Raw genomic sequence first — 27104 nt, forward strand, 5'->3', positions numbered from 1 at the left:
AGAGGAGTTACATTACACACATGATGTTGAAAAATTCACAAAGAACAAATATGTGTAAACATACGTTTGTCTAGTAGCTAACTGTATTTATGAATACATCGTGGACTATATGCAAAATTGTCTATGAGTTGCAAAATTCAGCATTAACAATTCAATCTCTCAGCCTATCTGTTGTAGATACGGCGCACCATTTACTCATGGAAAACTGAGCTTTTCCCACAAGATTTTGCTGTCCTCTGGTTTGGTAAACATCTCTATAATTCATGTGATCCTTTAAATTAATTTGGTGGTCACACAGTGGTTGCAATCTAGCATCCATGCAGGTTTGGGGGCAAAGGGGAATGGACACTGCTGACGAGCTCAAGGTCACAAAGTGATCTATCTTGTTCTCACGATCCTGCCTGGGTTCCATGAGTTGCAGCATTTGATGAACGTGTGAACCTACTTCTAAAAAGAAAGTCAATTGAAATTTTCAAGACTGTGAAAAAGTTTTCAAAAATGGAAAAAGAAATAAAATGTTCCTTTTAGAAGAACTTCAGTGGAAAGTGGTTAATATTTTGGGCAGTGCTTATTATTATTATTTTAGTGCTTATCATTTTTAAAGGCTATATCTTTAGGGTAGACCTCTGCTTCTGTCAATCCCAGGCTTACTGGGGTGCAGAGGAGGGAGGGTCTCCACTAAAGAACACCAAAAGGCAGTGAGTGAAGAATGAGTTTAGTCTCTCTCAAACTGTGTATCAGTCCTCTGAATGGTGGACTTTCTGGTCTCTGTGTTAAGGGAAAAGAGAAATTACAAGAACGCTTGAAATCCTCAAAGCTAAAGTTGACCAGTAGCTTTTATCTATTTTGTTAAACATTTCAGAAAGTGGCAGAATTGGTTGAGTCCGCCCCTCCCCCCCACCCCCTTTAGTTCCAATCCATTTTCCGGAGAAATTTCTAATAGCCTATAAAGTCGCTTTTTACAAAAGTAGAGGGCTGAGTAGGCAGTGAGGGCTGGGAACACAGAAACCAAACATCTCCAAAGTGAGCATCTCCATCCTTACACGAGTTAAGCATTCATAAGGATGGTATCATTTAGAAACCCGCTATTCAACCTGCTTACATTTTGGTGCACATTAATAAAAATCTTACCTAAGGTCCAAATCTGAGCTTACTATGCACACAGACCTTCTAGAAATGCGGGGTTAACCTGCTCTGAGTTAAAAGCTCTTGGAACAGGGGGTTGAAGTCATTCACCCTGGATTGAGAAGCATATTCAAGAGGTGACTCTTTGGATCAGCAAAGTTCCTGTTTGTTATGTTATGTGTGCATTTCATTATTTACACGATTTCACCAGGTGATTGGGAGCTGTGTACACAGTCAGCTGCGCCCGAAGTTTTAAGCCAGGCTTAAAACTAAAACTAAACAGCCTTCCGGTACTGTCTTTCACTCCTCTTGCCTTTTTTTTTTTAATGGAAAAATTTCCCTAAAATTTCTTCTCTAGATTAAAATAATTTTTTTTTCCTTGAGTGTTTTTAGGAACTATACGTTTCCTGGAAAACTTTCCATAATCGTTTCCGCTGGTCTCTAAGGATGAATTAAAAAGTAAATATTCAACGACTAAGATTCGGAGCGGGAAACTTCTTTTTGTTTTGGTACAGGGTTTTCCAGCCCTCTCTTTACTCTTATCCGGGGCAATTCGTGTCTCTTCTCCCCGACCCCTTTCTTTCTTTGTGGTATTTCCTGGAATAAGATGACAGTAAATTAGGGTAGGAAGACCCTGGCCTAGCCCCTGCGCACCGGGGTTGGGCGCGGGAGGCCGAGCGTGCGTGCGTGCGTGCGTGTGTGTCTAGGGGTGGGTTCTCCTGCTTCCGTGCGTTCGGCCCGTAGCCCCGGGGCCTCTTCGTGCGGTCCATCCCGGGCCCCCGCCCTGAGCGCAGGGGGCGGTCCCTCCCGTGCCAGCCACGCCCCGGCCGGGTTTATAACTCGCCTGATCGCGCTCCCGGAGCCGCGGCTTCGCTCCCGCTCCGACCGGACTCGGGCACGCCCCCAGGGCTGGCCGCCCCACGACTCCCGCCTCGCGCCGCTCGCGCTCGCTCGCGCGCTCACACCCACGTTGCCCTTCACCGCACGCGCTCACACTCATTCTCGCGCGCTTGCCTCACGCACACAGGCGCGCTCCCACTCGCGGGAGCGCTTCCACTTGCACGCGCGCTCCCACCGCCCCGTGCGCCGCCTCGCGCTTCGGAGCGCTAGCCTCGCTGAGGCGCAGGCACCGCAGGCGAGAGCGCCGAGGGGACCCACGGCCTCCACATGGCTGACCTGAGCTTCATCGAAGATACCGTGGCCTTCCCGGAGAAGGAGGAGGATGAGGAGGAAGAGGAGGAGGGTGTGGAGTGGGGCTACGAGGAAGGTAACCGGCCGCGCGTCGGGAGGCTGGCGCCGCTGGTGTCCCGCTGCTCTGGCGCGCTCGCCGCGCCCCGCCTCCGCTCTTTCCCACGTGCGTCCCCGACACTTGCGCACGCCCCCGGCCCGTTTCGGGGCACCAGGCGCTCCGGGGAGAGCGGGGGTGCCAGCCGCCGGCGTTCGCGTCGGGGAGCCCGGCCTTGCTGCCGGGCAGCGGTTGGCATCTGCCGCGGTCCGGAGGGCGAGCCTGAAGGCTGCGGCGGTGACATTTCCGTCTTGCGAGTAGCGAGAAGAGCCGCGCCGTGCTGCACTCAACACCTTGAGAGTACAGCGTTAGTGAAACTATTAGTTTCTTTTAAAAAATGTTTTATTGGCGTATAGCTGATTTAGAGCGTTGTGTTAGTTTCAGATGTACAGCCAGGTGATTCAGTTATGCATCTACATATAGTCATTCTTTTTCAGATTCTTTTCTCATATAGCGTTAGTGAAACTATTAGTTTCTTGCTTGCCTGCGGGGAGAAAGTATTTGAGCCACTGATCTTTTCTCTGAGGATGCTGACACCGCTCAAGTCTTCCTAAGTTTTGAGCTGAATCAGTGGACCTGGCAAGACGGGGGCTGCCCTTATAATAAAACGTTTAGTTTCCTAAATGTATCCCTGAAGATGTAGGACTCCTAACAGAGCTGACGACTGGTGCTGATGTTGGCTACATATATTGAAACAAACGGAGAGTTTACAACTTGAATTATAAAAATACGAAAAGAGTATTATGTATATATTACGTATATACAGGTCTGCGTATATACGCATATGCGCACTTCAGAATACTGTGTTCGCATTTCTGGTAAGGAGTGTTTATTCACTAGCAACAGATTTATGGTTTTTGGCTCTCGCCAAGAATGCTGAGTGTTACAGGAATTTCCCAAGTACTGCACATAATTAAACTAATGAACAGAGGAAATTTTTGTGGTATCATTTTTTTTCTAAGCACTTAAAGATGATCTAAATTTTCTAGAGCCATAAATTAGTACCTCTGTGTAGGCAAATAGAATATCTTATTAGTCTAGGACTTTGAATGTGTTATTTGATAACATTAGATCATTCAAAATATGAATGCAAGAATTCACACACATTATTATTACCATATTTTATCTGTAAAGGGACAGTAGTCATAACCTTCTTAATAATGGCAAGGATCATAAGCAGTGTTTGAACTAGTTTTCCCCATGTTACATTTTGCTGTAACTTATTTTTTCAGTCTGTTCTAAGTTTGCTTCCTTTTGTCCTCAGGTGTTGAGTGGGGCTTGGTGTTTCCGGATGCTAATGGGGAGTACCAGTCTCCCATTAACTTGAACTCAAGAGAAGCTCGATATGACCCCTCACTGCTGGATGTCCGCCTCTCCCCGAATTACGTGGTCTGCCGGGACTGTGAGGTCGCCAACGATGGGCACGCCATTCAGGTTATCCTGAAGTCAAAATCAGGTATTTTAGATGTTTCTGCGTGCTTCTTAAACTAGAAGTTTATAGAGCTTGTGTAACCTTAAAGGTAGAACTAACCTAGCTCTGTTGTCAGGATACCTTTATAGACTATAAAATGCATTTTTTAGGGGAATAATTTTCTGAAACATTTTTGGAAGGATGAAAGGTGTCAGTTGGTTGTTCCATGTTGTGTGATGACAACCTTAGTTGGTCAAAGTCCAGCCCTGTGGTACACAAGTGTACCAATCTGTATTTTGTCCTAAAGTGTTGATTAGCTTAACAGTATGTTCTAGACTGGTCGGTCTTAACAGTTTGCCTGCTGTATTTGTAGTAACCATTTTCCTTGGGGCTGTTCAAGCAAAAAAGGTAACTAACTTCATCTCCTTTGACACTTACTTGGAGATTTTAGTTAGAGTGTTTAACGGATATGAATTAATAGGGTTGGATTTTTATTTTTAAGAAAAATTCACAAGCTAACTTCCACTTAATTCATTACCGTTTGTTTTATTGAAATGTATAATTAACTGAAAAAAAGATTCTTGGGAGTACGTTGTCATAACATTTAAAGAGATTTCCCTTCATTTAAACTAAATTACTATTTTATGTTGATCTGCATATTTCTGTATATTTGTCATGACAGTGCTTGCAGTCTATTTGGTGTACTGAGCAAATAAACTTTCCATTTTAAACAAACAAAAAAATAAATCATGTAGATAATTATTCTCTGTTTTACTAACTTGTAAAACTAAAGATTAGGATTTATTGACATAATCTGACATTCAAGATAGACTTTTCAAATTAATTTTCTCTGCTAAATTAATATGACAAGAAGAATTTTAATTAATAGCAATCAAAAACAGCCTGTAAACTCAGCAAAAGATTTAAATGGCATACAAAGCTCTTTTACTCATTTATTTTTTAACTCTCTTCTTCCCCTCTGAACCTATTTGAGATGGATCTGAAATGTTTTTTAGAAAAGCTGTTGGGTAATTACCAAGGAAATTGGCTTTTGGCTCAAATGTAGGAGAGAGGAGAGTGGAATATTTTAAAATTAGCATTAATATCTTGCTTTTCATAGTGAATAATAACTCTGTTTCCCTCTTGGAAAGAACGTAAAATAAGGAGTACGTTGAAATACTAGGAAGCATTTGATAAACAGAGATCAACTGTACTCAGATTAATTCTGAATCGATAAATTTGATATTTCAAGCCATAAAATCTTTGGGTTTATTATGAGGCAGGGCAGGTATTGATTACCAACTATGGATATTTTATTCATTGTGAATGTTCCTGAGCTTTAACTTAGAGTCTTCCCAGCTGCTCTGAGTCTAGTCAAGGTATGGGCGTCACCCAAAACAGAATCTAGGCGTTGTGTGGATGTAGTCAAAGAAGACAGCTTCAGATGTAAATTTGAACTTAAATCAGATTTTTTTGGGGGGGTTATCTATGATGGGACGCTATGTATTATTTATAAAATATATAGTAAAATTATTGTACGCGGACTGTCCTGACATGAAAAACATTTTAAGGTAATGTTGGTATTACGTTTTAAGGTTTATTGGTATGTTGACATGCTTTTTCACTTCTGGAAAGAAACGTTTATATATCTATACAACTAACTTGCATTTCACATCAAGCATCATGGTGATTGAATGTTGGTTTGTATACAAATGGATACGAAGGTTCTTGAGGATTCATGTTGATGAAAACACAGTCGTTTAGAGCCTCTGTAAATACGACATGGTGTCATAAAGTATCATGGGAGCGCAGAGGAACGACTGAGTCCAAACGCTGGCAGTTAAGACTGTGTCCATTCCTGCTCGAAGATCAAATTTACTCCATCACACTGAGTTGACCATTTTCTTCTGGTGACTTCTCAAGCCTTCTCAACCTTTTCCTTGGCCCCCTATCGCCTCCCAGAACAGAGCCGATCAAGCAGCGTTTTGACTCTCGGCCCACTGGGTCCACCCTGACCGCCGAGGAAGAGCTGTCTGTATTTTTGTCTGGGTCTGATTTGACGTGCACACTCCAGACCCCTTACTTCTGGCTCCTTGGAGATCTTGCTCCTTCAAATGCCTGTCTCCTTTCTGCCAGTATAATCACTTCTTCATTGTTTCTTCCCTTTCAGTGTTTCTCCAAGCTTTAAAAAAAAGTAACCAAAAAAATCCCATGTCTGGACCAGCTTATTTATTTGCTTCCTAGCATATATAAGTTTTTCAAAGGAATGGTCTGCAAGCCCTGAACACCCTGTATTTCATTTATTTAGTTCAAGCTTTATCTTTATCAAGATAGAATGTAAACATAATTTAAATAGTTGGTTAGTACTATACTTGTCTCTGCTTCTGGTTATAACCCACCCCTCCCCACTTAAAATTGTTTGCCTTGATTACGACCACTTTCATCTCTTAGCTGTTTTTCCTGCTGTCACTTCCACATTTCTTTTCTTTTCTTTTTTTTTTTTTTGCGGTACGCGGGCCTCTCACTGTTGTGGCCTCTCCCGTTGCGGAGCACAGGCTCCGGACGCGCAGGCTCAGAGGCCACGGCTCACGGGCCCAGCTGCTCCGCGGCATGTGGGATCCTCCTGGACCGGGGCACGAACCCGTGTCCCCTGCATCGGCAGGCGGACTCTCAACCACTGGGCCACCAGGGAAGCCCCACTTCCACATTTCTTAATAGCATATTTATACTGTTGTGCGTTGATATTTAAGATATCTGTGAACTCCCTATGATGGGCGACGAGTCTAGCTCTCTTATTACCCTCCCCCATCATGGGTTTGCCCCCCCCATCGTCCCTGTGTACTTAAATTACAGTTGTTATTTAAATTAGCTCAGTGTTTTTATTATTATGACTGTGTAACTGTCATTTCCAGCTGAGACTATATTCTGTTTCCTTTATTGAATAATGTGGGGTTCCCCCCTGCCCCTGCCCAGAGTTGGTATATTTTTGTTTCTTTGGTTTTTTGTTTATCCGTCATGATTTCATTTCCAAACTCTCTGATGTCTAGCAGGCACATCTTCTCCCAGGACATTCAAAAAGTCCTTCCAGTCCTCTCATCCATCCTTCCCCTCTTCAGCCCATCTGGACTGCCATCGCCCACAGCTCCCTGGACCTCAGGCCTAGTAAGTCCCTTGGCTTGTCTCTGTGTCCAATTCCATGTTTCCTGGATGATAAGACATCCTCTTTTTGAGGTTGTTCCCTCATTTCAGGGATTTGTTGGTTTACTCCCTCCTACAGTTCATCTCCCAATAACTTGCTGAGAAGAAGGGCTTGTGAGAGTAATTGTTTGCATACCTGTGTGTCTCTCTGCTGGGCCCTTGGTGGGCCCTTTCAGTCAGGATAATTGTCTTTTATTTCTTAGAAATTTTCCTATATTATTTCATTGATAAGTTTGTTTTTTTTTAAGTCTTTTTCTTCTACTTTCTGGTAGATTTCCTCAACTTCTATCTTTCTATTAAACTTCTAATCTCTGCTCTTATATTTTTAATTTCTAAAAAATTGTGTTCTATGAATTAAAGAAAATATGACTACCAGTATTTATTTCATGATTATAGGATCTTTCTTCATTCTCTTCTGTATTCCTTTCTTTTCTGTTTCCCGTATGTCTCTGTTTTATTCTGGGATCCTTCTTCTGTTTGTTTTGGTGTCTCTGTTCTATGTTGGAGATTCTCCTCAGATGTCCAGCGATCTTTGGCTCTCTGTTCATATTTAGGAATGGGTCTAAAAACTGAATCAGAGGCTCTGCACAGGGGCAGGGATTGAGGTCTGGTGGATGCCACAGTAACACGATTACATAGGACCAGGCTGTGTTGTTGGAGCAGCCTTTGTAGGTTTATGGATTTCTCTGAGGGGAGGGGTGTGATGGCTCACACCTGACTGGCAGCATCTGGTTGTTGACCGCAGGCAAAACAGTGTAACCAGAGGGTACATCTGTTACAGTTAGTGAACCTGCATTGACAGCTGAACCCTCAGCGCCCAAGTCCATAGTTTACACTAGGGTTCGCTCTTGGTGTTTTACATTCCATGAGCTTGAACAAATGTTTCATGACACGTATCCACCGTTGTAGCATCGTATAGAATGGTTTCAGTGCCCTAAAAATCCTCTGCGCTTCTGTTCTTCCTTTCCTCTCCCCAGCCCTTGGCGATCACTAATCTTTATACTGTCTCCATAGCTTTGCATTTTTCACAGTGTCATATAGTTGGAATCATACGTTTTATAGCCTTCCGCTTGGCTTCTTTCACTTGGTAATAATGCATTGAAGTTTCCTTGGATGCTGCTTTTTTTTAAATAAAAATATCTGTAGAATAAGCACAATTAAAAAAATTGTTCTGCTTTGTTTATATTAAAAAAGGATAAAGAATTACCAAAAAGAATTACAACAATTGTAGCATAATTTAAATGCTTCCATTTACTAAATTAAAGCTTTTAAAATAATCCTAATGGTATAGTTCCCATATATAGTAACCCTACCTGGGGTTTTAAATTTGAGGCATGTCACGAACAGGAGCCTTTCAGCCCCAATCCCCTGCTGAAAGTTCCCAAACGAACGTCACTGATAATCTCATTCTACGATCGAATGGCCACTTTATTTATTTTTATTATTTTTACTTTTTTGCGGTACGCAGGCCTCTCACTGTTGGGGCCTCTCCCGTTGCAGAGCACAGGCTCCGGACGCGCAGGCTCAGCGGCCATGGCTCACGGGCCCAGCCGCTCCGCGGCATATCGGATCTTCCCAGACAGGGGCATGAACCTGTGTCCCCTGCATCGGCAGGCGGACTGTCAACCACTGCGCCACCAGGAAAGCCCTCGAGTGGCCACTTTAAAATTCTCAAAATACTTTAATTCTGCTGCATTTGCAATGGAATTTTTGGAAACTCTTTCTCCTGTTGGTCTCTATGACGTCATAGATGTTTCTTCTTAATTTTGACTGCCTTTCCTTTGCCAGTTCTTCATGCCCCATTAACCTTAAATGATAGGATTTCTCAGAGTTTCTTTCTCCACCCTTTTCTCTTGTGATACAGTCACCTTTCAGCAGCTCACTCACACAGACTGTATGCTACTTTCTTCAGTGTTCTGATTTCCACTAAGGCAGCCCATCAGTTTAGGAAAGGGGCTGAATCATATTCAATGAGTGGGATGGGCCCCTGGAGGCCCCCAATCCAGCCCCCATATCTCAGACCTTCTGGCAAGTGGCTGGGTGGCTTCATCATTCCTCACTGAGGAGATCCATTTTGCTTTTGAGTAATTCCCCAGATCGAAAAGTTTCTGGGATTGCCCTCCTTGTTTCTATTTTGGGATGCTGGACTGACATGGAACACATAAAATTGTACTTCCACACGACATTCTGTAAAAGATTGACTGTCATCATCATACCGTGGAGTTGCCATTTTTCCTTCCGGACATAATTAGTTCCTTCCACTGGTCCTCATATGATAGCCCTCCATTCATTAATACATATACTTATTGATCGCTTACTACCAGAATTAGAGATTCACTTGTCTCTTCTCAGAGAAGTTCCTATAAATGAGGGCAACCAGGAGAGCAAAACTTGAATTCACTTATGATTATATGTGTTATTAGCTGACTTTGGGGGACTTGAATTACCTGGACAGTTGCCTTCACCCCCTTCACTTTGCTTATACAGACCCAGCTTAACTGGTCTCCTCTCCCTACTGTTATGTTAGTGCTACACTTATGAGCTGATGATATTTATTCTTTAATATGAAATAAAGCTGTAGGTTAAAAGCTAAGGACTGTTTAAAAAATATTGATTGTTTTAAGACTTCAAATGTTAAAAAAAAACTAATTAATACTAGTTTTGGAATGCTTTCTGAATACATTTGGGATTCCTTAAAAGTTAAACTGAGGCTATAAAATCTTTAAACCTATTGAGAATGAACTTTGGGGGCCTCTGATCCTTCGGGAGACACATCAGGGACCACTGGCGTTGGTGTCCCTGCACGTTGGAGTTGTGGCTTCAGCAGCCTCTGTCTCCTGGCCTCACCGTCTTTGGCCGGCTGTGACAGCAGCCTTTTCAACAGCTGCGCTTGCTCTTGGCTGGTACACTGTCCATGCAGACCTGGGAGTAATATATATATATATATATATTTTTTAAATAAATTTATTTATTTATTTATGGCTGCGATGGGTCTTCGTTGCGGTGTGCGGGCTTCTCACTGCGGTGGCTTCTCTTGTTGCGGAGCACGGGCTCTAGAGTGCAGGGTCAGTGGTTGTGGCACGCGGGCTCAGTAGTTGTGGCTCACGGGCTTAGTTGCTACGCGGCATGTGGGATCTTCCCGGACCAGGGCTCGAACCCGTGTCCCCTGCATGGGCATGCGGATTCTTTTTTTTCTTCTTCTTTAAAATGAAGCTTTTATACATAGCTACACACATATGAACAAGTAGCTCTGAAGGCCAGAGAACTCCAAATTCTGGAAACTTGGAGGCTCTACAGATGATACTGGTTTCAACAAGTTACAGAATCTTAGGTAATAGCATCTACAGGCTTAGCCTTACAACTGTGTGGGAGAAACTCACTCAAGAGTAAAAGCTTCACATTCTGAAAATAAATAGTGGCGAAACACAGCATTCCTGGATTGAGAGAGGGACGTGATTGGAAGGAAACCTCTAGAATTCTTCTAATCCCAGGTTCCTCAAATTGGTACAGATGATAGCAATCTGATAGCGCCACCAGAGCAGTCCCCTTGGGAGTAATATTTTAATCCTTTTTTTTGGCCACGCCGCACAGCATGCAGGATCTTAGTTCCCCATCCAGGGATCGAACCCATGCCCCTTGCAGTGGAAGTGTGGAGTCTTAACCACTGGACCGCCATGGAAGTCCCAGACCTGGGACCTGGGAGTAATATTTTAAAATGCAAAAATATTAGCCTCCTGCTTAAAAGCTAACGATGATTCCCTCCACGATAAACTCCAGCCCCTCCACGTGAGCTGCCATCCCGTCCTGATGTTCACACCTTGAGGCCTGCCTTTGGCCACTGGGTACCTCTGACTTTATTGTCTTGGAGTACCCTCAGGCCGTTTCCCATCTCTGAGCCTCTCTGACCCTCTTCTCTCTGCTCCGAATGTACTTTCTCACTTCTGCTGTTAGCTTACCCTTTAAGACTCTGCTTAGCTGTCATCTCTTCCAGAAAGTCTTCCCTGACTTTCTGACCACCCCCCACCGGCCTTGGTTTTGGCTTGGACCCTGCTGGGCGCCCTCTGAGTGCCTTGTGCATTTTCCCCTACTGCCCCGATGCAATCACCTTTAGTGCCTTAAGCACAGAGAATGCCTTGTCAGTGCTGAGACTATATCCTTCCTTTTATACACTGAGTGGTCAGCACGGGGGTGGGCATGGGGACCATCTCAAAACGTGTGTGTTGAACTCAAATGAAATGAGGGGCAAACAGCTTTTGAACTATCTGGCAAGTCTGTTTTCAGCAAAGGATTATAGAAGCTTAAATGGATTTAGGTAAATGTATATATGTCATGTCTCTATGGGATTCCCATATTTTGCAGAAGCTTCTGAAAGGAACTCTTTTATGTCTATAAGCGTAATGGCTGTGCCTATCAAATAAAAAGCGTTAAAGACAACGGAGGTGGTAGCAGTGGCATCGGTGTATGCTGTATTCTTTTCACAAGTTTGTTATGCTCAGGAAATGTAGCGTGTTGTCTGTGTGAGTTTCATGTTTCCTTGTAATTTTATTTGACATAATGGCACCACAACTAATAAACCTGCCACATAGTGACAGAATATCACCAAGCAAAATGTGATCTTCATAAATGTAGGAAAAGTGCTCTTCTTGTGGTATGACTAGTTTTCTCATAAAACAAGGAAATGGTCAAAAGGAAGAATAATGCCTTGAGAGGATGTTTCCAAATGGATAAAAGAGACCTGCTATTTATTTGTGGTCTGTAAACACAATCATTCTTGGGGGATGAACAGGTAATGCTTTTACCTGGCACCTCATAAAATTCTGAATTCATGATTTTGTCGTTTTTTATGGCTTTGCAGCACCTTGTGATTTTAGTGTGGTTTAACTTTGGATTATTCTTCTGCAGCAAAAGTGAAAGGTACCAGAGCCAATTCCTGGCTGAAAGCTGCCCCTTTGTCACCTCTCCCTGGGGACCAGGCTTGGGAAAAACGCTTCCCTTCTTTGTGCTCATTTTCAACCCAATAGAATGTAAGACCCTGAGGATCTGGTTTCATTATAATTTTTTTGAAATAATGACCATGTAATGACCAAACATCACAGTAAAAGTCTGATCTTCATAAATATATAAATTTGCATGTCATCCCAATAGGATGTAAGATCCATGAAGCCGGTAAATTTTGTCTGTTTTGTCAACATCAGTGTATCTTTTTAAAAAATTTTATTTATTTATTTTTGGCTGTGTTGGGTCTTCGTTGCTGTGTCTGGGCTTTCTCTAGTTGTGGCGAGCGGGGACTACTCTTCGTGGCAGCATGTGGGCTTCTCATTGCAGTGGCTTCTCTTGTTGCGGAGCATGAGCTCTAGGCACGTGGGCTTCAGTAGTTGTAGCACGCGGGCTCAGTAGTTGTGGCTCCTAGAGCACAGGCTCAGTAGTTGTGGCGCACGGGCTTGGTTGCTCCGCGGCATGTGGGATCTTCCCGGACCAGGGCTCAAACCCGTGACCCCTGCATTGGCAGGCAGATTCTTAACCACTGCGCCACCAGGGAAGCTCAACATCAATGTATGTTAAACACTGAATATGGTGCCTGTTACAGTGTAGATGATCAAAAAATATTTGTTGAAATATTTTTCAGTGGAACCCCTGTGGGCCTGGAACTTCTCCCCAGTAAGACATACATCTGTGCAGTTTGAATTTCCAGGGCATTTAAAATATCAGTTCTATTCCCAAGGTTTAATCTAAAGAAATATTGGCCATTGGTCAGGTGAGGGGTATACGTGTGAAGCACAGATCTCTTTTTGGCCCCTGAAATCACGGACAGAATCAGCTTCATCCATTGCTATAAGAAATTACTGGTGGACTGCTCTGTAACAGTTTCAGAAACTCTGTGTGTATGTGTGTGTGTGTACCTGATGAAAATGTTTTGGGAAAATATATTTCCGATCTCACGTATGCTTCATTCCACAGTACTCCCGTTTCTTTTCCCTTGGCCGTGTGGAGCTAAACTGGTCCAAGACAAAAGCCTCAAGTCGGGTCGTAGACCCACAAGGTGAAGGGTGTTTCCATTTCAAGTGGTGCAGGTTGGGGTGCAGCAAGCGTGAGACTGATCTCGGGGAGATAGTGGTGAGCAGTGGCTTGAAGCGAGATCTTAGTTCCCTGCCCAGGAACGGAACCTAGGTAGCCTGAGTGAAAACCAGGAATCCTAGCTGCTAGTCTACCAGGGGCTAGAGGCTAGAGGCAAAGTTGCCCTGGCTCTTGCCCTGTTTGAAAAATGAATTTCTCAAGAAGGCAAAAACTGCAAAAGCAGATACAGAGTTTATTATCAGAGACACAGCGCAACATGTGGGAGAGCACACAGAGAAACTATTTATTTAAGACAGGAGCAAGGCAGAAATACACACCCGGAGAGAAAGGGTGTGGGTGTCCTCCCTAATGAGGAGAAGCACAGTAAAGAGGTGGTTGAATCATTTAGACAGGGCAGTTCTTCCGGCTCTTTGTCTACCTTGAGCCGATTATCTTTTTTCTTTTCCCACACCTGACCTGTCCTAGGGTCCTTCCCTGGTACGTGTGTGCATCTTTTTGCCAAGATCGATTCCAGCGTGGAATGGGGTAACGCCCCCTCCCTTTTTGACTCCCGAGGAGCCTTTCTGTGCATTTGCAGTTGGGGAGTTCTCCTTGACCTCAGGAGGGGTCATCTTATCTCTTTACTCCAGCAGAGCTCAGCTCCCTCCATTAACTTGGTCCTTGGAGTGTCTGGGAAAACAAAGCTCCAGTTTATTCCACTTGGCAAACTCCAGCTGTCCAGTCCGCGGGCCCATCTACCTGCTACCCAGGACTCCCAAGAAGCCTTTCCCATTTATTCTTTTTGGTTGGGAGGTGGGGTACACAGCGGGTGGACTCCAGGCCTCTTTGCCAGTTTTTCTTAAGACCCAGTTCGGACAACCGTGGTAAGGGAATGAGTTTGGAGGGTATTCAGAAGCTGTGGCACGCTGGTTGAAATCAAAACACTTTAGACCTTCTTTAGTCCACAGCATGATGGTTATTGAAGAAGATGCAGTGAGCCTGCATTGTGGTTCTAGATTCAGTGATCCCTTTTTAGCCATGTATTTACATGGCTAAAGACCACTGTTTTCTGGGTCATGCTCACGGGCACCGAAAGCACGGTCTCCCCGTCTCACTGCGGGCTGTGGGTCACAAGCTCGAGTCCCAGGTTCCTGGAGCTGGCTCGCTGGATGACCAGGGCTGTTCACCCTCAACCCGTTTCAGCCACATCGATGGGATGATAACACCGACCCCTCAGAGTTGCATCAAAACTTAAAAAAAAAGACCAAGCGTGAGGAACGCATTACAATTTTGCGACATGGTGTCACCCTAAAGGCCATCATTGCACTTCCCTTTCCTCCAGATGTGAGGGTTAAACCCTTGAAAAATTAAAGTCCCTTTTTGCTGCTGCTGGTTTTCTTCTTTGTTGGAGCCGGAGGGAGGCTTAGCACCAAATCTGTAGGGCGCTTTCAGCGAGGTCTGCGAGATGTTCATCTGTGCCATGGCCTCATTGCTCCGTCTCTTCTCTGCCTCTGTCTTTGTTTGCCCTTTGCTCTTCCTTCTGATTTATGCCATCTGGCTGCAGGATAGGAACTTTGATGGAAGCAGCTTTAAATTCTTTGGGGGAAAAGTTACTAGATGAAGAACCAACCAAACAAATATGGCTGCACCAACTCCCCTTCTTCTCCTTTGAGTTTAGAGGAAGGATGGAGAACAAAGCTGATGTGCAGTGGGGCCACCGTCGCTTCCTGCACAACGACAGTCCACGTGTGAACACTAACCTCTTTCAAAGAGACCACATCTGGGGGAGAGGGTGAATTTTGTCAGCTCCTTGGCTGAAAATAACCAATAATTCTTAGCTGATACCATTTAGAATGAACAGTTTTGTTAACAGGAAGAATGCAAACAACCTTTATTTGTGTCAAAATTGGCCCTTTGTAATAAACTTTATGTCAGGTTTTTCCATATGATATCAGGGAGTGTTAACTAATCAAAGTATTTTGTTGCTTCAAGACAAGATGTATTTTTTTTATCATCCTTTAGAGTGCTCTTATTTGGGACAAAGTTCTGGGTTATCTCCGGAAATGAGACATAGAGACAGGGCCCCATAGAACTAAATTTAATATTTTAAGTATTGTTAATATTTTATTACAATTTTGTTTACATTTATGTGACACTGGATGATAGATTGCTTTTTTAAAAATGTGATTTCATTGTTGAAAAATCAGATTGGCTTAATAATAATTCACTGCATGGATAATTTTGTTGGCTGACATCTGTTGTCTCAGTTGAAAGCCTGCTTGTGTAAATGGATTATCTGTAAACAAGGTTCAATTTATTGATAGGTCTATAGCGAATTATTGGTCAGCCTGAGACTCAGACCATATTCTTGTCCCCTGATCAATGATAAGTTTAAGTGTCGGGGAGTATAAATAGCTACTGTGTTTATTTTCTGTCAACTCCTATGCCTAAAATACACAAGAAGTTAACATATACATATCATTCCCAAGTATTTCAGAACTTTTACTGAAAGTAAAAGTTATTTTTGAACTTTTACTGTATTGACAGTATAAATTCATCTCACAGTTGTGATTCACTCTTCATTTTGGTTATGTGAATTTATTCTGTAGAGCTCATGAGACCTTTTTGGCAAAAAAGTGTCCCTAGTGTTTATAGTGATGTGCTGATGAATGTGTTTGAGATGTAATTAAATATGTTATTTTCTTTTTTCAGTTCTATCTGGAGGTCCATTGCCTCAAGGGCATGAATTTGAGCTGTATGAAGTCAGATTTCATTGGGGAAGAGAAAACCAGCGTGGTTCTGAGCACACAGTTAATTTCAAAGCTTTTCCCATGGAGGTAAGAAGAACAAATCAGCTTGTAAAACTTTTGTTGTTCATGTAAAGTATTCAGCGATTTACTGAAAATGGTTTAGTTTAAAAGTAGATGTGTAACTCTTGAATGTAATCAATGTATATTAAAATAAAAAAGTGCTCCATGAAATATAAGCTTGGGACAGCAAATGAGGCTTCCCATCAGCCTTAGTGGGCTTGGAGAATGCGCATGGGCTGTTGGTTATAACGGCAATCTATGCTATTAAGTTTCATCTTAGTATTATTACTGTTGTAAAAATTCTGCTGCCTCTGCAAATTCAGGAGGTCACTTTTGTGGATGCTATGAATAGATGATAAGCTGAAAACAAATAACTTCTGGAGAAACCTCAACAGTAATTAAAAGTCTGGTTTAACTCTGGTTAAAATTAGTAAGTTGGTTTTATTCGCCTCAAGCAGTTAGAGAGCGAGAGAGCGAGAGAGAGAGAGAGAGAGAGAGAGAGAGAGAGAGAGAGAGAGAGAGAGAGAGAGAAAGAGTTTTAGAGTCTTTCTTTTGTCTGAAGAGTTTTCTCCCCTACTTATCTTCTTAGCCAACTCCAGCTCTTTCTTCAGTATCTAGTTAGAGTATCCCTTCTTCCGTGGGACTTCTTCTGAGTTCCTTCCCTAAGCAGAACTAATTCCTTCTTCTTCTGTGCTCCCAGTGTCCTTGATGGATTGCTGCTGTGACATTGATCTCATGCATTGTAACCTTTAGTGTTTAAAGAGTCCTTCTCACTGAGTGTGGGCTCCTATTATGGACTGAAGTGTTTGTGATCCCCACCCCCCCAATCAAATTCATATGTTGAAACTCTACCCCCTGATGTGATGGTATTAGGAGGTGGAGCCTTTGGGAGGTGATTAGGATTAGAAGAAGTCATGAAGGTGGGGCCCTCGTGAGTGGAATTAGTGCCCTGATAAGAGTCCAGAGAGAGTTTGCTTCTCCCTGCTTTTTGCCGGGTGAGGACACAGGAAGACTGCCATCTCCAAGCCCGGAAGTGTGCCCTCACCAGACACCAGTTCTGTCGGCACCTTGATCTTGGACTTGCAAGCCTCCAGAAGTGGGAGAAATAAATTCTGTTGTTTTAAGCCTCCAGTCTATGATAATTTGTTATTGCAGCCCAAGCTAATACAGCTCCTGAAGAAAAAGTCTCCCTTTCACTCTCCGTGTTACTCCCAACATTTAGTGCAGTGCCAGGTACATCAGAGACAACCCACATTGGTGAAATTGACAGGATGTCTCTGTTGTTCATATTTGTTTCTATAAGGACCGCAGTTCTCTCCTGGGAAATAGCCCATCAGTGTCAAGTAATAGTACATTTCAGGGGCTGCCGAAACACCAGTTTTCCTTGTCTGTCTTTCCCAACTGCACATACTTAAGTATGGAATTGCTCCTGACCAGATACCACGTCCATGCCTGCCTCATTGCCTGGAAGTCACTACTGGTTAACTTATATAAATGATATATGTGCCTTAAAGAATGAAGTTAGAGAAAGTATTTCTCAATGTTACTTTAATAATCATTAAAAAATTTCTTTTGAAAGCCCCAAATATCCCTTTCATTAAAAAAACTCAGGTCTTAAAAGTGAAATATTAGGACTTCCCTGGTGACACAGTGGTTAAGAATCCACCTGTCAATGCAGGGGACACAGGTTCAAGCCCTGGTCCGGGAAGATCCCACATGCCGCGGAGCAACTAAGCCCCTGTGCTACAGCTACTGAGCATGTGCTCTAGAGCCTGTGGGCCACAACTGCTGAGCCTGTGTGCCACAACTGCTGAAGCCCATGCACCTAGAGCCCATGCTCTGCAACAAAGAGAAGCCACTGCAATGAAAAGCCCACGCACCCAACGAAGAGTAGCCCCTGCTCGACACAGCTAGAGAAAGCCCACGCATAGCAACAAGGACCCAAAGCAGCCAAAAAAAAAAAAAAAAAAAAGTGAAATGTTAACTGTTTCGAGGATGGAGGGAAAAACGGTTGCAGTGTGTTGAATAATATATGTGGTATGTGATGCCGAGGACAGTAAGAGGAGACAGCTTCTTTAAGACCTTGATGGGCGATGTTGGGTCTTCAAATGTTAACCTTTCCAGGGGCTTTTTTCTCAGTTCCCACAGACATCCTATCACTTCTAGTGCCTTGAAACAATTCAGCCCTGTCTGTGTGTCACCTCTGGCTGTTGCCCTGTCCTCACCCAAAGTGAAAGGGAAGAGTTCACACCAGAACATATCAAAGAGGAGGGAGGACACAAGACAATCCCAAATAGTTAAACCTGCAGGGTAGCGGAGGGCTGAGGAGGGGCAGGAAAACACTGGGCTGTCAGGGCCTCGGCCCTGCCCTCTTCTTTGGGTTTGAAAAGCTTTTTCATCTCAGTCAGCCTTCAGAGATACAGTCTCATAATCAAAAATTTTGGGAGAGGTGGGTCGGCGCCAGCTTCCGGAGGGGATTCAGTGACTTTGCCTGTGACACACAGAATTTATAGCCTCGGGAAGCTCCATGAGATTAGGCTAGTTGGTGATGTGTGCTCTTCGCCCCACAGTCGAGTAGAATTTTGGACCCAGCGTGCAGACTGGTCCTGCTACTTGGTGAAGTTTTAACTGCCCTGGTCCATTAAGCGCAGGTAATGGTTTGTGTTGAGTGGAGATTAAATTCTGGGGGTGAGGCTTTGTTTCTGCAGAAGTATTTATACTTATGATGATGGAATTTCTGACTAATTTTTCCAAAATAGGTGATGAATAATACTTGAATTCTTTGTTGTCCCAGATTATCTCTGATCCAGTCCTAGAGAAAATACTTCTGTCGGTCATCTGACGTTCGTTTACTGCTGGATCCTGTGGAGTGCATCCGTCTTTTGGGTGCACAGAGTTTGAGGGGCATAGCTGTGAGTCAGGTGCTTTCTGTTTTGTTTTAATGGAGGCTGTGAAGAGTGAGCTGGGTTTTCAGGTGGAGAGGGCTGAGCTGGTGAAGGAGAGGAGAGAGGGACTCCACGTAGAATAGTCTGGGAGGGAATGAGTTGCCTAATGTGGAGATAAGTAGGTAACTTCCCAGCATCCCCCTGTTCTGTACTGCCGTCAGGGCCGCTTGGAACCCAAGGACATAGCCGACAGGACAGTGGGGAGTGAGGGCGCTGTTCACCCGGTATGTGATTTAAAAAAATAACTTTTTAGGACAGTTTCCATATCTTATTTACATTTTAAGACTAACTTTAATCTCCAAAAGACACATCAATACGTATTTCCTTTTTGCTGATCTCACTTAAACTTAAATGGATGGTTTATTCAGCAACCATCTGTAAACAAATAATTACCTTGTCTGTTACATATAACGTGGGAATGGCTTTTAACAGAAGCTCATCAAGCTCCCCTCTTGACTTTTTAAAATTATAAATACAGGTTTAAACGCAATCCTGAATATATTCTTGATGCTACGAGTCGTCAGCACCCACATCACTTCAAATATTAACACAGTTTGTGACATTAAACAATTTATTTATTTTTAAAAAGATTTATTTATTTAATTTATTTTTCTGGCTGCGTCGGTCTTAGTTGTGGCACATGGGATCTTCACTGAGGCACATGGAATCTTTTGTTGTGGTGTGTGGCTTTTCTCTCTCTAGTTGTGGCACGTGGAGTCCAGAGCATGTGGGCTCTGTAGTTTGGGGCGCACAGGCTCTAGTTGAGGCACGTGAGCTCAGGAGTTGTGGTGTGTGGGCTCAGTTGCCCCGCGGCATGTGGGATCTTAGTTCCCTGACCAGGGAGCAAACCTGCGTCCCCTGCATTGTAAGGTGGATTCTTTACCACTGGACCACCAGGGAAGTCCCTAACAATTTAAACTGCAGCTCTTGTACTCAGCAAAGTAGATAAAGCTTTGTCCTTTCTGCTTTTCCTTCTTGGGGTTGGTAGTTTTCAGAAACACACATGCTTCCACAGCTACCTGACATTTTTTGCCATGCTTTCATCTTGTAACCGAATTCTATTACGAATACTCCAGGTTTCTGCTTAAATGACAGCGCCTTAACAAGAGAAAGGAGAATTGTGCTGCATTTTTCTTACCATTACCCATTACCCGAAAACATAATGGGTTTGCACGTGTTAACTATATTCTTACAAATGTCTGGGTGAGGTCTACCAGCTGGAATTCTTAATGTGTGGGTATTTTGCATCGAGATATTTAATCAAGACAGCAAACGTGAGTAGAATGTTGTTGATTTAAAACAAGGATGGGATCCAGTCAAATTAATTCCTGTATGTTTGTCCTGGCGGTGGTGGTAGCTGCATGTTTTCTTTGGACGGCATTAGATGTCTTAGCTCTTGAAGTACAACTTTAATGCTGTATGAATTTTGTGATTTTGCTAATAGCAGTATCCTTTCTGCATCCACCGTATCACTAGAATTATTTATTCTGTTCATGTTAATTTTGTTACAAATCTAATTAATGGAGGAACTTCCAGGTATTTAGGTTCAAATTCAACTTTCAGGCTATGTATTGTGTTTTCGTCATTTTGTATGTGGAGACCGTCATGTTCTTTGCTACTTCAAGGTAGCCTAACTGTGTATATAACTCCTGGTAAATTAATCTTTGCACATGAATCGCTACTTTCATACTGCTATGGGAAAGTACATCCCAGGCATTTAGATTTTATGCTGGAGCAGCAAAATTAAAAAAAAAAATTGGGGGTTGGGGAGACCAACAGAGTGGCCAAGTTTTATTTTTTTTCAAGTAACATTATAACTCTCTGCTGTCCCCATCAGTTTGTAAAGAGAAAATTTCTAATTTAATAGCTAAATGTAGGAAGGATATGGTCTCAGAATAAACACAGGCCTATACATTTTTTAAAAATTTATTTTTCATTAATTTATTTATTTTTGGCTGCGTTGGGTCTTCGTTGCTGCGTGTGGGCTTTTCTCTAGTTGTGGTGAGCGGGGGCTACTCTTCATTGCGGTGCGCGGGCTTCTCACTGTGGTGGCTTCTCTTGTTGCAGAGCACGGGTTCGAGGCTCATGGGCTTCAGTAGTTGTGGCTCGCGGGCTCAGTAGTTGTGGCACACAGGCTTAGTTGCTCCGCGGCATGTGGGATCTTCCCCATCCAGGGCTCGAACCCGTGTCCCCTGCACTGGCAGGCGGATTCTTAACCACTGTGCCACCAAGGAAGTCCCTAGGCCTATGCATTGAATAGACTGAGCTTTTAACAAACTCCCTACATTATTTCTGTTTGTCTCATTTCACTCCAGATGAAGGATAGTTTTCTTAGGATGGGCACTGATCCTGCCCACAGACCAGCTGGAGATCGTGTACGGCAGGTTTGACTTTCTTGCCCTTTTGGCCTAAAAGTTTACAATTTGAGAGTGAATTATCCAGATAGAGCACAGCATATTTTAGGGCAGACTCTTATCTTTATCTACATTGTATTTAAAGAGCAGGTCTTGCTCTGTGTACTCTGAAGGGCTCGGTGATAATTGAGCCACATACCAGCTGTTTATGGAAAGCTGAGTGCATTTGATAGAGTTCCACTGTGCAGAGCAGGAGTCTGTAATTGTGAAGAGTCCAGATCTTGATTGCAAAATAGGCCGACAAAACATTATGAAGAATGTATCTCATAATAAAGTGCCAATCTTGAATATTATACCTTACCCCCCAATATCCTGGGTTTCCAGATAACCCTGCGTTTCTTCTTTTCTTGTCAGGGAGATAGTAGTGTCTGCTATTTAAGTGTTCTTTCAGTGAAAAAGACCTGGCTTTTGGGCTGCTGCCTCTCCAAGTGATTTGCATATTCATTTGACAGAAATGTATTTATTTTTATTTATTTGTTTTACTACTCCGAGGAGATACCAGGAAGAGTTTGCCCGGTTAACAGTGAATTGATGATCTTTTCAAGTCATTTGGTTTCCACGGGCCTCCCAAGTTGAGCTTCGAGTTTGTGAACCTCTTCCAAAACGGAGACTTCATTGCCTTTCCAAGGAAATGTCATAGGGTGACTTCAGTGAGTTAAACTCTCATGAGGGGGCTTCCCTGGCGGTCCAGTGGTTAGGACTCCATGATTCCGCTGCAGGGGGCACGGGTTTGCTCCCTGGTCAGAGAACTAGGATCCTGCAGGCCGCGCAGCATGGCCCAAAAAACCCCCGAAAACCAAAACATTATGAGGATTAGACATATAAGGCATGTAGATAATTTGTCTGTAAAAAGAACTCTAGAGATCACCTCGAAAGGGTGTATCAAACTAACTTTCCAAACTCCTGTTTTAACCTCGGAGAAATCTGGGGCTCCAAAAAGTTAAGAGTCACAGAGCATCTTATAGGAAACCATGATGTATGGCCTGGATGAAGAAGAGTGCCTTTTGTTTAAATAAGTATTCCATTTAAGAATTATCCTTTACTACTGGTCTTGTCTCTGGTGGTGTAGATGGAAGGAGACAGCACCACAGTCTTTGTCTCCCTCTCCGCCGCCCCTGGGAGGGCTTTTATGTCTGCATGCAGCCCCATTTAGAGGTGAGCGTGTTTTAACCTTGCTCGGAAGGGTTCTAGTGAAGCTGTGGCCTTGTGCCTGGATCTTACAGGCTATGAAGACAAAGCTCAGATGGGCTTTGTGAAGGTACAGGGGTATGTGGTCTCGAAGGTAGAACCTTGCTGCCCCCTGAGAATTGGGGTGGATTTAACGGGCCATCTAGTTCTGCCCTCCCTCTGCCTCCCGCCCCCCAAACCCACTCTGCCGAGATGCTCCGCAAGGTCTGGGGGGGGAAGTGACTGGTTCAGGAAATGACAGAGGACACGTGAGACCTGTGAACTGACTTCTGCTCTGAGGGATGCTTTTTCCACCTTCCAAAGCCACTTCTTACTAGGAAAAGTAGCTCTACTTTGAGATTTTATTTGCCACGGTAGTTACAATTTTGGATTGAGATTGCTTTAATGGGAAAAAAAAGGGAATCTTGCCATTAAAAGGAGTTAAGACTGACACTAAAGGAAACAATTTCACATTTGAATGTTCAGCTTCTCTGGGAAGTGTTATCATTTTGACCAGAAGCAGGCTCTGACCATAATGGTTATTATCATTTGGGGGTCCTGGGATTGTCCACAGCACTAGCAGGCTGAGCCTCACGGGTAAGCAGATGAAGGAATTAGATCCCTGTGCTGTGGCCCCTTCAGTCGTCGTAATTGTGGGAACTCCCTCTCCCATCTGGGTAAAGAAAAATAAAAACAAATTTTATGTTTCCTGAATTCTAATGAACACTTGCCTTTTTATTCCATAAAAATCATGGCTCCTGCTTTGATTCAGCATATTTATTTATTTTTCATTTATTAAAATGTATTTGGAGCAGAACCCTCACAGTTTACCGAGTAGAAAATAAGTTATGGTGTTGAACGCACAGAAATGTTCTTTTAGTGGTACCACGTTATCTGGCAGTCTGCCATTTTCTCTTAGAAATAGAATTGTATAAGACCAACTTGACCTTCAGGTAGTCACTTTGAAGCTACCTTCAATTTTATCTTTGTAAGGATTTCTTGTAGTAGATTATTCATTGTCATTGTTTGAGGATGTATGAGAGATTTTTTGGCAAACTAACTGAAAGAAACATTAGTATGGTAGCTGACTTTGCTATGTAAGGTAAATTTGTGCAAAATGAAAAATTAGTTCCTATAAATGAATATGACATATAATGAATTTATAGGCGGTTATAGACTTGCTGCATGTAGAAAATATTTTAAATTGGGTTCTTACAGATCGAAATCCTCCAGTAAAATACATCTTCTCTTAATAGGCCTTCCAATAAAAATGGACTCTGGTTTAAATATGTAGTTCATAACCAAGTGGTCATCTTTAACTCATCTCCATCCATTCTTCCGTTTATCCATGCATTCATTCAGTCAATCAACAGGTATTTCTTGGGAACCAGCTGTTCAGGCCGTGGGCTGAGTGATAGGCATATAGAGTTGAGGGCAATAGACAACTCATGGCATTTTTGTTACATGGGGGGAGTCCAAATGCAGTGTTCATAATTTGTCTCCTCCCCGCTTTTCTCTAAATCAATGAGTGTTTAGAAGACTTAATTGAGGGTTTCTGTGCCATGTAAAGGGCCTCATTCCCTCTCTCCTGTCTATATAGTATACAGATTCCAGCTATTTAAAGCTAATTAGAGGAAGATTTTTTTTAAAATTAGTGTTTATTGGAGTATAGTTGATTTACAATGTTATGTTAGTTTTCTGCTGTACAGCAAAATGAATCAGCTATACATATACATATATCCACTCTTTTTTAGATTCTGTTCCCATATAGGTCATTACAGAGTGTTGAATAAAGTTCCCTGTGCTATACGGTAGGTTCTTATTAGTTATCTATTTTATGTATAGTAGTGTGTCTGTGTCAATCCCAATCTCTCAATTTATCCCCCTCCCCTCCTCTTCCCGCTTGGTAACCCTAAGTTTGTTTTCTACATCTGTGACTCTGTTTTGTAAATAGTTTCATTTGTACCATTTTTTTGAGATTCCACATATAAGCGATATCATATGATATTTGTCTTTGTCTGACTTACTTCACTCAGTATGCCAGTCTCTAGGTCCATCCATGTTGCTGCAAATGGCATTCTTTCCTTCTTTTTTATGGCTAAGTAATATTCCATTGTATATATGCACCACGTCTTCTTTATCCATTCATCTATCGACGGACATTTGGGTTGCTTCCATGTCCTGGCTATTGTAAATCGTGCTGCAGTGAACACTGGGGTGCATGTATCCTTTTGAATTATGGTTTTCTCTGGATATATCTAGAGGAAGACTTCTGAAGACATTTATTAGAAAGCCAATATGTTATTTGAGATATAAATTATTGTCAGCCAAGTGAAATATTTATCAACTAGTTTGCAAAAGGCACTGTGCTAGGTACAACCCTGTTATAGGTAGTTGTAAGCTAGAGTAACTAGGATAACCTAACAACATTAGGATTGGTGAGAGACAGGATGGGAGAGTGTTGATGGTGGGGAAGAGTCGGGAAAGGTCTAGGTTCTGGGAAGCAGCCGGAGAACATGGCACCAGTACTGCTGCCTTGATTAACAGTGGAACCTTGTGGGAGGGAGTCAGGATGGTGTAGCTGGAAAGAGTTTGGGCTTGGAAGTCAGAAAACCAGGATTGAAATCCAAGCTCTGCAACCTTGGGCAAGCTAGTAAACCTCTTCCAGCCTCGATGTTTCTGTCTGTAAAAGGGGCTTGAAACTAGCTCAGAGGCTGGCAAAGAGTAAACCCTTCAGTATGTACTTCCTGTTACTAGGAAGAGATGGGGGATGTCATTGTGGTTGTGATGATAAAAATCTGGTGAAAATACCGTGAGGGGGAAACCAAAAGCATTTTTTGTTCATACAGGTAAGAAATGCAGAGACTATGAATGGAGAAGAAATTTTTTTTTTTTTTAAACCCCTACTCCCCTGAATACATTATCTTCTACAAGTCTAGTCAGTATGTCATTTCCTGGTCATTTTTCCTGACACATCTCTTTATGATTGCTGTGCGTGCACATGCAGTAGCATTTATATTATCAGCTTATTTTGTAGTGAAAATCAAGTAAATATTTCCTGTGTAAACAGTGTGATTAAACTTCTAATTGAATAGAAGGATGTTAAGATGTTTTTAACTTCATAAAATCTTAACCAGTATAAAAACTGCATACGTCTTTCTGGTTGTTTTTCTTTTTTCTTTTTGTATTTAAGAATGATAAGTTAAAATGGCACAGTGAAGTTATTAGTAAGATAATTTTGTCCTGGCCACTGCTTTCCTGTGCTTGAATACATTTTTCCTTTCAGCTTCTTAAGGCTACACACAACAAAAACTCACTATGGAATCCTAGAGCAAAGTAGCATGAAGCCTATGGGGAACTGGACTTTTTGGTGCCGTGGTCCCCTAGGAGGCAGCCTGCTCTGGTGGCATAGATTATCAGTCAGGGAGGGCTACACTCTGACTCCAGTTCACCAGGGTGTTTGCTGTTGGACTTCTGTGTGGTTGTTTAACCTCAATTCCTTCACTGGTGCATAAGGATAATACAATTGTTCCCACCCTTGTGAAACTTAGGGAGAGGCTGTAAAAATTAATGGTATACTGTTGGAAGCATGGTTCACTGAATATAGTGGTGGAAAATAGTGTTACTAATTACAAAATCTGGTATTAAAGTGTTTCCTAAAAGCATTTTAAGGGCATAATTAGTGTTGGATGCAAATGTTGTAACATGGGCCAGTACAGTTGTTTTGTTTTTTTAAAGAAGCCTGGAAATGAGTAGAAACAAAGAAATCCAGATTTTAAACTGTTGACTATAAACATTACAAACACTAAGTATAAAAGAAGGACATTTGTAATGATAAGACCTGATAAATGAAAGATGGACTTTTTTTTTTTTATCAATTCATGCAGCGGTCCCCAACCTTTTTGGCACCAGGGACAGGTTTCGTGGAAGACAGTTTTTCCACGGATAGTGGTGGCGGGGCGGGGGGATGGTTTCAGAATGATTCAAGGGCATTACATTTATTGTGCACTTTATTTCTATGATTATTACATTGTACTATTTAATGAAATAATTATACAGCTCACCATAATGCTGACAGGAGGCAGAGCTCAGGCGGTAACACGAGCGATGGGGAGCGGCTGTAAATACAGATGAAGCTTCGCCGGTAGCAGTCTGTGGCCTGGGGGTTGGGGACCCCTGAATTGATGTTTTCACTTGGGCACCGTAGGGCAAGTGAATTCTCTAAACCTGGCTCAGTGAATCACTTAGCTCTCTGTATGAGAGAGTTTATTCAGTAGAAACCAATTTATCTGGCTTCAGAGTTCATGTAGTTCCCATGAATATTCCTTGGTGGGTCTATAAATTGGTGAGCTCTCTGGGGAGATCCCATAAAGAGATTGCTTCTCCCCAGCCTGAGCCCTGAGCAGATAGGAAGTAGACATCCTTAGAGTCATCAGATAACGGAGAACAAAGCATCACCTTTATTATGGATGAAGGACACGGGACACATGGCTTAGTATGAGGGAGTCAGCCTGCTCAGTTACAGGCAGTGGGTGGAGGGAGGCGAGATAGGAGGGAAGGAAGGGAGGTGAGGAGATGGGGGGCAGTGAGAAGTTACAGGTTGGGTTTATTAGCGTGCTCTCTAAGCCTAGCTCAAATTTCAAAAGAGGAATAAAGGGGAGGGTGGAGTTGGTTGAAGGAGTGGAGAGGAAGGCT

General features: G+C 42.8%; 1 protein-coding gene across 3 annotated transcripts in view; it reads left to right on the forward strand.

Moving 5' to 3' along the window:
- Positions 1 to 2292: 2292 nt before the first annotated feature.
- The window catches only part of CA8 (carbonic anhydrase 8), a gene marked incomplete at its 5' end in the record, with an annotated part of 87413 nt that continues 62601 nt past the window's right edge, over positions 2293 to 27104 (forward strand). For all 3 annotated transcript variants that reach the window (XR_014297991.1, XM_082674842.1, XM_082674843.1), the window contains 3 exons: positions 2293 to 2392; positions 3675 to 3866; positions 15786 to 15910. Coding sequence is in view for 2 of the 3 variants with exons in the window: in XM_082674842.1 (XP_082530968.1) it covers positions 2293 to 2392; positions 3675 to 3866; positions 15786 to 15910 (417 nt within the window). The remainder of the gene's footprint in view (positions 2393 to 3674; positions 3867 to 15785; positions 15911 to 27104) is intronic.

The sequence above is a fragment of the Grampus griseus genome, assembly GCF_964374135.1.
Source record: "Grampus griseus genome assembly, chromosome: 17".
Lineage (NCBI taxonomy): Eukaryota > Metazoa > Chordata > Mammalia > Artiodactyla > Delphinidae > Grampus > Grampus griseus.